Source organism: Otolemur garnettii, unplaced genomic scaffold (genome assembly GCF_000181295.1).
Source record: "Otolemur garnettii isolate 467f Iridium unplaced genomic scaffold, OtoGar3 scaffold00134, whole genome shotgun sequence".
Classification (NCBI taxonomy): domain Eukaryota; kingdom Metazoa; phylum Chordata; class Mammalia; order Primates; family Galagidae; genus Otolemur; species Otolemur garnettii.
Window position 1 is genome coordinate 3734456 of NW_003852529.1, and position 9083 is coordinate 3743538.

At 51.1% G+C, this 9083-nt stretch overlaps 2 protein-coding genes and 1 non-coding gene across 3 annotated transcripts in view; 2 read left to right on the plus strand and 1 right to left on the minus strand.

Moving 5' to 3' along the window:
• Positions 1–5279: 5279 nt before the first annotated feature.
• On the minus strand, positions 5280–5361 carry TRNAS-GCU. The gene has a single exon. It is a non-coding gene; the product is annotated as a tRNA-Ser (tRNA).
• A 383-nt stretch (positions 5362–5744) lies between these two features.
• B4GAT1 (beta-1,4-glucuronyltransferase 1) lies at positions 5745–8060 on the plus strand. The gene is made up of 2 exons (XM_003798353.3): positions 5745–6948; positions 7197–8060. Exons 1-2 carry the CDS (start codon positions 5893–5895, stop codon positions 7386–7388), a joined length of 1248 nt encoding a protein of 415 aa, XP_003798401.1. The 5' UTR covers positions 5745–5892; the 3' UTR covers positions 7389–8060.
• Positions 8061–8350: 290 nt separating this feature from the next.
• BRMS1 (breast cancer metastasis suppressor 1) overlaps positions 8351–9083 on the plus strand; it is a 9050-nt gene continuing 8317 nt past the window's right edge. The window contains exon 1 of the mRNA XM_012810491.2: positions 8351–8456. The gene's annotated coding sequence lies outside the window, so the exon portion shown is untranslated. The remainder of the gene's footprint in view (positions 8457–9083) is intronic.

Genomic DNA, 9083 nt, shown 5'->3' on the forward strand with positions numbered 1-9083 from the left:
TTTTTTTTTTTGAGAGACAGAATCTCACTATGTCGCCCTTGGTAGAGTGCTGTGACATCATAGCTCACAGCAACCTCAAACTCTTGGGCTTAAGTGATTCTCTTGCCTCAGCCTCCCAGGTAGCTGGGACTATAGGCACCTGCCACATGCCTGGCTATTTTTTTGTTGCAGTTGTCGTTGTTTAGCTGGCCTGGGCCAGGTTTGAACCTGCTAGCCTCAGTTTATGTGGCCAGTGCCCTACCCACTGAGCTACAGGCGTCGCCCACAAGATGCTAATCTTTACCAAAAAATTTAAAATTAGCCAGGTGTGGCGGCATGCACCTGTAGTCCTAGCTCCTTGGGAGGTTAAGGCAAGAAGATTGCTTGAGCCCAGGGGTTGAAGGTTGTAGTGAGCTATGATGATGTCACTGCATCTCACCTGGACAACAGAGTGACACTCTATCTCAAAAAAAGGGGAGGGGGTTTAGTTCCAGAATCTATAAAGAACTCTTTCAACTCAGTAATAAAAAGACAACTCAATCAAAAATGGACAAAGGACTTGAATAGACATTTCTCCAAAGAAGATATACACGTAGCCAGTGTGAGAAAAGACAGCCAACATTATTAATCATCAGAGAAATGCAAATTAAAATCAAAGTCAGATACCACTACATGCCCACTAGGATGATTACAGTATTAATGATTTCTTTAATGCCAAAAATCAAATGTTAGTGAAGAACTCTTATCCATTGCTGGTGAGATTATAAAATGGTATAAAATGGTATAGCCACCACTGAAATCAATCTGGCAGTTCATCAGAGAACTCAGCATAGAGCTACCACGTGACCCAGCAAGTCCTGTGCTAAGTGAAAGAAGCCAGACACCAAAGGCCACACGTTGTATGATTTCACATATTTGGAATATCCCAAACAGGCAAAGCCACAGAGACAGAAAGCCAGGGAGTATGGAAAGTAACTGCTTAATGCGTATGGAGTTTTCTTTGGAGTGATGGAAATGTTTTGGTACTTGATAAAGTAGTTGTATAACATCCTGAATGTACTAAATGCCACTGAATTGTACACTTTAAAATGGTTAATTTTAAGTTATGTGTATTTCCCCTTAATTTTTAAAAAAAAGTTATTTAAAATAAAAAAGTGGCCTGTAATCCTAGCACTTAAGAGGCCAAGGCGGGTGGACTGTCTGAGCTCATAGGTTTGAGACCAAACTGAGCCAGAGCGAGACCTCGTCTCAAAAAATAAAATAAAATAAAAAATAAATAGCCAGGTGGTGCCTGTGGCTCAAAGGAGTAGGGCCCCAGCCCCATATGCTAGAAGTGGCAGGTTCAAACCCAGCCCCGGCCAAAAAACTGCAATAAATAAATAAATAAATAACCAGGCGTTCTGGTGGGTGCCTGTAGTCCCACCTACTCGGGAGGCTGAGGCAAGAGAATAGCTTGAGCCCAAGAGTTTGAGGTTGCTGAGAGCTGTGACAGCATGGCACTCTAGCAAGGGTGACAAAGTGAGACTATAAAATAAAAAATAAAATAAAATAATGCCTTGCTCAAGACCATACAGTACCATCTGAATTCCAAGTTCAGAGCTCACACTCTGCCCTGTTTTCTAAGAACAGTACCTAAGAGACCCATGGGTTCCATGTGGGACAGTGGGTGGACAGCCAAGCATGAACTTGTTGATTCAGAAAATATTTTAGTCCTTTCAGCACATGAAGGTAACCTTGGGAGCAGCTACCAAAGTCAGAGCATGTAAGCCACAAGCGTGGGGAGGCTGACGAGGATGACAGCACTCTGGGGGGAGGGAGAAAGACATGAGGGAAATGGACACAACTCTTTTGAACAGTGGTTGGGAGAATTCAGGGTAGGAAAAGTCTTTGGTCTGGGCTGACATATGACAGGACCTCAGGAAACTGTAGCCATTGGCCTTCACCTTGGGACAAGTGAAGAGTTAATATATCATCTTCTAGACTCAATCAGGCCGTTAAATGACTTGAGACAGTACCTGGTTGAAATTGACTGGCCGCTGGAAGATACCCACTTGTGAGTGGCCCAGTCTGGCATGGCACCAATTCAGACTCCTAAAGGGTAAGTGGTAGTGGGTCTAGACAAAGAGAAACCAACTGGAAAGGGAGGTGGAGTGGGATCTGCAGGGCCAGTGAGTCTGGGGTCTGGCTGAAACAGTGGAAGGGAAGAGAGAGGAGCCCAGGGGCCTGCACAAAATAGCAGTATGAGTCTTATGGTTAATTTTATATGTCAACTAGGCTAGGCCACAGGAGTTAGATATTTGATCAAACACCATTCTAGATGTCAACAAAGGTATTTTTTAGATGAGATTGACATTTAAATCAGTAGACTTTGAGTAAAACGGATTTCTTACTCTCACATTCAATACACCTGGCAGTGACCTGCATTTGGCTTGCACTGAGGACATCAGCAGACCCCTTGCTAGTGGTTACTAACACTGGCCTTTGAGTCTCCCATGTCCCAGGCATCTCTGCCCACAGCAGCAGGCTTTGGCCACCTTCTGGGGCCTCCATGTGATTTCCCTCAATCTTGATACCTCAACAAGTATTGACGCCCGCTATGTGCCGAACATTTTGTGTGTTTGGGGACCTGTGGGCAGATAATCAGGAGAATCTTAATAGTGAAGGTGGCACATGGGAATTGTGTGAGCACTATAGATGAAACAAGAATGCTCAGAGGGTGGGAGTAGCTAAGGAGGGGGCAGGGTTAGGAATCTGGCAGAGAGAAGACTATTTGCAAAGGGAGAGCCATTCTGATGCCATTGTCACCTTGTGGGAACGCAGGCCTGGCATTGCCAGATCTTCCAGAATTGTTTTATTTGTTCATTTTGAGACAGAGTATCACTATGTCACCCTTGGTAGAGTACTGTGGTGTCACAGCTCACAGCAACCTCAAACTCTTGGGCTTAAGCGATTCTCTTGCCTCAGCCTCCCAAGTAGCTGGGACTATAGGAGCCCGCCACAATTCCTTCCAGAATTCAAAACAGAAACTGAAAATGTGGATTTTATATGAAATCTCTGGATTTACTAAAGTTAATTACTAATGTTTTTAAGTCGTTTTTTTTTTTTTTTTTTTTTTTTTTTTTTGAGACAGAGCCTCAAGCTGTCCCCCTGGGTAGAGTGCCGTGGCATTACAGCTCACAGCAACCTCCAACTCCTGGGCTCAAGCGAGTCTCCTGCCTCCACCTCCCAAGTAGCTGGGACTACAGGCGCCCGCCACAACGCCCGGCTATTTTTTGGTTGCAGCCATCACTGTTGTTTGGCGGGTCCGGGCTGGGGATCTGAACCCGCCACCTTAGGTGTACGTGGCTGGCGCCTTAGCCGGTTGAGCTATAGGCGCCGAGCCTAAGTCGTTATTTTTAAACACTGAGCAAGTAAAAGGAAACTCATCATGGTGGTTAATTTGGCTTCTGAGGCTCCAGTTCAGAAGGCCTGTGCTTAGGGAATCTGCATTTGCCTTTTCTTCCCTCTCTAGCAAAGGTCACCAGTGAAAACCTTCAAGGACAGTACCTGTGTATTCTTCAATGCCCTATCCCTGGTGCCTAACACAGACTCTGGCAGGTCCTTAACAGGTGCTATTGTCCTAGGCTGCAAAATAAATGTTTTCTAGTCACTCTCCAACTCAACCATCCTGACATCCTACTGCCTGAGGGATAACTGGGCAGATATCCTGGCATTTGAGGCCCTCCCCAGTCGGTCCCAACGTACCTTCCCAAGACTCCGACCACTCTGCCCTATAAGGGCCACTCTGACTGAACTGGGAAGGTTGAGTGTTGATTACATGGCCAGTACCTGATTTAGCAGCAGCCTCTCTTCTTTTTTTTAATTTTTTTATTAAATCATAGCTGTGTACATTAATGCAATCATGGGATACAATGTGCTGGTTTTATATACAATTTGAAATGTTTTTATCAAACTGGTTCACATAGCCTTCACGGTATTTCCTTAGTTATTGTGTTAAGACATTTATATTCAGGTGGTGCCTGTGGCTCAAAGGAGTAGGGCACTGGCCCCATATACCAGAAGTGGAGAGTTCAAACCCAGCCCTGGCCAAAAGCTGCAAAGATAAATAAATAAATAAAATAAAAAGACATTTATATTCTACACCTAGTAAATTTCACATGTACCCTTGTAAGACACACTGTAGGTGTGGTCCCACCAATTACTCTCCCTCCACCCATCCTTCCCCCTCCCCTCTCCTCCCTCTCCCCTTCTTGGGCTATAATTGGGTTATAGCTTTCATAAGAAAGCTATAAATTGGTTTTATAGTAAGAGTACATTGGATACTTTTTCTTCCATTCTTGAGATACTTTGCTAAGAAGTCTATGTTCCAGCTCCATCCATGTAAACATGTAAGAGGTAAAGTCTCCATCAGCAGCCTCTCTTCTTTTTTTTTTTTTTTTTTTTTTTTTTGAGACAGAGCCTCAAGCTGTCCCCCTGGGCAGAGTGCCGTGGCATTACAGCTCACAGCAACCTCCAACTCCTGGGCTCAAGCGAGTCTCCTGCCTCCGCCTCCCAAGTAGCTGGGACTACAGGCGCCCGCCACAACGCCCGGCTATTTTTTGGTTGCAGCCGTCATTGTTGTTTGGCGGGTCCGGGCTGGGGATTTGAACCCGCCACCTTAGGTGTACGTGGCTGGCGCCTTAGCCGGTTGAGCTATAGGCGCCGAGCCAGCAGCCTCTCTTCTAAAGAGTCCATGGGTAAACAAATATTAAGCACCATCTGTATACAGTGGCTGGTGGTGGACTGTTGGAGGCTTATCTGCTTAGGAGGATTTGTGTATGTTGGGGAAGGGGCATGTGGACACAAGATCTTCACCCTGAGAGAAGAGGTGGGGATGTATCAGTAGCCTGAGTAGAATAATAATTTAAATAATCAAACACCACCACAACTCCCCCCACCAAGTTCCACTACTTCAGATGGGGAGGAGGACAGCTCTGGTGGGGTTTCTCTAATTCCTGCAGAAAACATATTGGCCCCCAACTTGGCACTGGCCAGATTCCCAGTTCCAGTCTTTGAGGTATGGCTGACCCCTGAACCCTCTATCTCCCCTGGGCCCCAGGGAGAAAGAACAGCAGACCTTTGCTCCCCGCCCAGAAGTTCAGATACCTGAGTATGAGCAGGAGGGACACAGAGAGTGGACAAACAGGAGAGAAAGCCCCTACTTGGACATAATTCCACTCGCACGCCCAATTCAGCTTTCTTCAGGGTGCTGCTCCAGACAGGCAGGATGTGGAAAATTAAGACACCCATAAAACAGCACCCGACGAGGATGGGATTCGAACCCACGCGTGCAAAGCACAATGGATTAGCAGTCCATCGCCTTAACCACTCGGCCACCTCGTCCCACGTTCGACGCTTCTCTCCACATTCCCTTATCACTCATCTCCTCACACCTTCCGGGTGCTCACCCTCCACCCCCAACACCTACGGCGAAAGATTCAGGCAGGAGAGAGACGGCACGGAGAGGGGAATGCTTCCATTTCCTTTCCTCCCGCTCAGGCCAGGAAGCCGCGCCATCAGGCACAAGCTGCAGCCGAACCGGGCAAAGGTTTCCCCTCCCCCTAGACGTAATGCGCGCTGGAGCTTCGGGACGCGCTTGGTGTAGGGGTCGCGCGCCGACTGGGAGAGAACAGAAGAGGACCCCAGCTGCTGACCCGCCGGAGTTTACCGAGCTCGCAACCGCCGCGACCGAAGCTCCTCCCCTCTCGCTAGAGCGAGCAGGGCGGAGGCGGGGAAGGCGGGGCTGCGCGTGGGTTCGGCCGGCCTCGGCTCGCGTCGGCTGCACTCGGCAGTCTGCGGTAAATCCGGGCTTGCTGCGGCTGGCGGAGGCTGTGGCCGGGTGGTCTCTGCTGCGCGCCCTGAGCCCCGAGAACCATGCAGATGTCCTATGCTATCCGGTGCGCCTTCTACCAGCTGCTGCTGGCCGCGCTCATGCTAGTGGCGATGCTGCAGCTGCTCTACCTGTCGCTGCTTTCCGGACTGCATGGGCAAGAGGAGCAAGATCAGTATTTTGAATTCTTCCCCCCGTCCCCGCGATCCGTGGACCAGGTCAAAGCGCAGCTCCGCACGGCGCTGGCCTCCGGAGGCGTCCTGGACGCCAGCGGTGATTACCGCGTCTACAGGGGCCTACTGAAGACTACCATGGACCCCAACGATGTGATCCTGGCCACGCACGCCAGCGTGGACAACCTGCTGCATCTGTCGGGCCTGCTAGAGCGCTGGGAGGGACCTCTGTCCGTGTCGGTGTTCGCAGCCACCAAGGAGGAGGCGCAGCTGGCCACGGTGCTGGCCTACGCGCTGAGTAGTCACTGCCCCGACATGCGCGCCAGGGTCGCCATGCATCTCGTTTGCCCCTCGCGTTATGAGGCCGCCGTGCCTGATCCCCGGGAGCCGGGGGAGTTTGCCCTGCTGCGGTCCTGCCAGGAGGTTTTTGACAAGCTAGCCAGGGTGGCCCAGCCTGGGATCAATTATGCTCTGGGTACCAACGTCTCCTACCCCAATAACTTGCTGAGGAATTTGGCTCGTGAGGGAGCCAACTATGCGCTGGTGATCGACGTGGACATGGTGCCTAGCGAGGGGCTGTGGAGAGGCCTGCGGGAAATGCTGGATCAGAGCAACCAGTGGGGGGGCACAGCACTGGTGGTGCCTGCCTTTGAGATCCGACGAGCCCGCCGCATGCCCATGAGTAAGACGGAGCTGCTGCAGCTATACCAGGTGGGCGAGGTGCGGCCCTTCTATTACGGGCTATGCACGCCCTGCCAGGCGCCCACCAACTATTCCCGCTGGGTCAACCTGCCAGAAGAGAGCTTGCTGAGGCCTGCCTACGTCGTGCCTTGGCAAGACCCCTGGGAGCCATTCTATGTGGCTGGAGGCAAGGTGCCCACCTTCGACGAGCGCTTTCGGCAGTATGGCTTCAATCGAATCAGCCAGGTGCCTATAAGGGACAGGGCAGGGACAATGCGGAGGGAAGTGTGGTGGGGACAGAGAGCTATGAAGAGCAGCTCAGGATGTAAAGGAGCCAGTGAAGCAGGAGGGATCGTAATTCAGGAGGTGGTTGGATAGTGTAGAAGACCCAGATGCCTCCAGAGGGGGGAGGAAGTTGGAGTGTGGCTTTAGGGAAGTCAGTCTCTGCCCTGTGGATGTCATCAAACTTTGTTGACCTGTCTTTCCTCTTACAGGCCTGTGAGCTGCACGTGGCGGGGTTTGATTTTGAGGTGCTGAACGAAGGTTTCCTGGTTCATAAGGGCTTCAAAGAAGCCTTGAAATTCCATCCCCAAAAGGAGGCTGAAAATCAGCACAATAAGATCCTTTACCGCCAGTTCAAACAAGAGTTGAAGGCCAAGTACCCCAACTCTCCCCGACGCTGCTGAGAAGTCTCCCCTTCCCCTAGTCTGAGAAGTCTCAGCCTTCTGGCTCCTCAGGCTGCTCCTCAGGCCTGAGGGGAGTAAGAAGTGCCACTCCACTTTACAGAGGTAGCTGTGGTGTTGAAACACTGGACTTGAATATGGGGTGCTGGGATCGAGTCCTAGCTTTACCACTAACTAGCTGTGTGGCCTTGAGCAAATCCCATTACCTCTCTGAGCCTCGGTTGCTCTGTCTATAAAAAGGGAGGTGAGAATACCTACCTCACAGAACCGTTTGGAGGCTCAGATGAGATGCTGTATGTGAAAACATATCTGTAAGCTTCGTACAAATGTGAAGTATTATTAATATTATTACAGTATTATTATTGTTATTGTTATTATTAACAATCTTTTGTGGGTGGGTAGGGACAGTAAGAGAAAAAAGTATGAATGGGATGGAGCTGAGACGTCTTAGTACGTAATAAAACGGGCTATTCGGAAAGAAATCCGATGAAGGCAAGAGACTTTAGCTCCTAGCTCTCGGGCAGAAGCCTAAACTGGTTCTCTCAGGCCTCCGTCCTCGGAGGCTGCGGAGGCGGGGTCTGCAGGCTCTGTGGGCCAGAGAACTGTACCTTGAAGCAAGCGGGACTTGGTATCTGCCTACGGATGACTATGTGTAAATAAACGAGTGTTCACACACGCAGCTGGCTCCGTTACTTGCCTGAGCGGGGTAGGGGGGCGCGTTCTGCCTTTGCACTCCGGGGGAGGTGACCGCGCACCGAGCCGCGCGGGCTGCCGCGCTAAGAAAGGCACGCCAACCTTCCTGGTGCACAGAGGGCCTGGGTGCCTGTCGGCCTGTTGCTATGGAGACCGACCCGCGGTATCCCAGCATGCCTCGGCCCCCAGCTGTCCAATTGTGGGCTCCTTGACGGGTGCCTCCTGATGACGCACGCGGAAGCACCGGCAGGCCCCGCCCCCCGTGGAAGGGGTACCTGCTCTGCGCTTCCGGAAGGCTGGCGGCAGCTACCTGTGCTGGGAACCTCGGGCACCTCCCAGGGAGTCTTGGTGCGGAGGCCGGAGGCCCCACCGCCCGTGGTACGTATCGCCTTGCCCAGCGCTTGGTTTAGCCTCTCCCGACATTCGAGCAAGGCTGGCACAGTCTCCTCCTCTGGGGCCGGCCGAAGCAGAAACTTAACCTGCCTGACGCGTGCGGGGCCGCGGGCCGGAGGCCGGCAGCGGAAGAGCCCGCGATTTTCTGGCTCGCGTTGGCGCTTCTAGGATTGGAGCGGAGCGGAAGGCTCCCAGAGCGGCTGAGTTGGCCTCTGTGAGAGGGGGGAGGGGTCTGCCTTCCCTGGGGGCCTACCCAGGGGAACATACCGTCTGAAAAGATAAATTGCTTGTGTACAGTGCTTTACAGGGTGCTTTCCCATCCCTTACGCCTTGCAACACTCAGAGCAAGAATGATTATCCTCTTCTGCGCTCAGGGTAAGGAGAAGAGATGTGACTTAACTTAACTCACTCAATAGCTGGAAGAGAGAAAGGCTTCTGCAAGAGATAAGACTTAACACTGGGTCTTAAAAGTAAATATACTTGGCTCAGCGCCTGTGGCTCAATTGGCTAAGGCGCCAGCAACATATACCTAAGGTGGCGGGTTCGAATCCCCAGCCCGGGCCCGCCAAACAACAATGATGGCTGCAACCAAAAAATGGCCAGGCGTTGTGG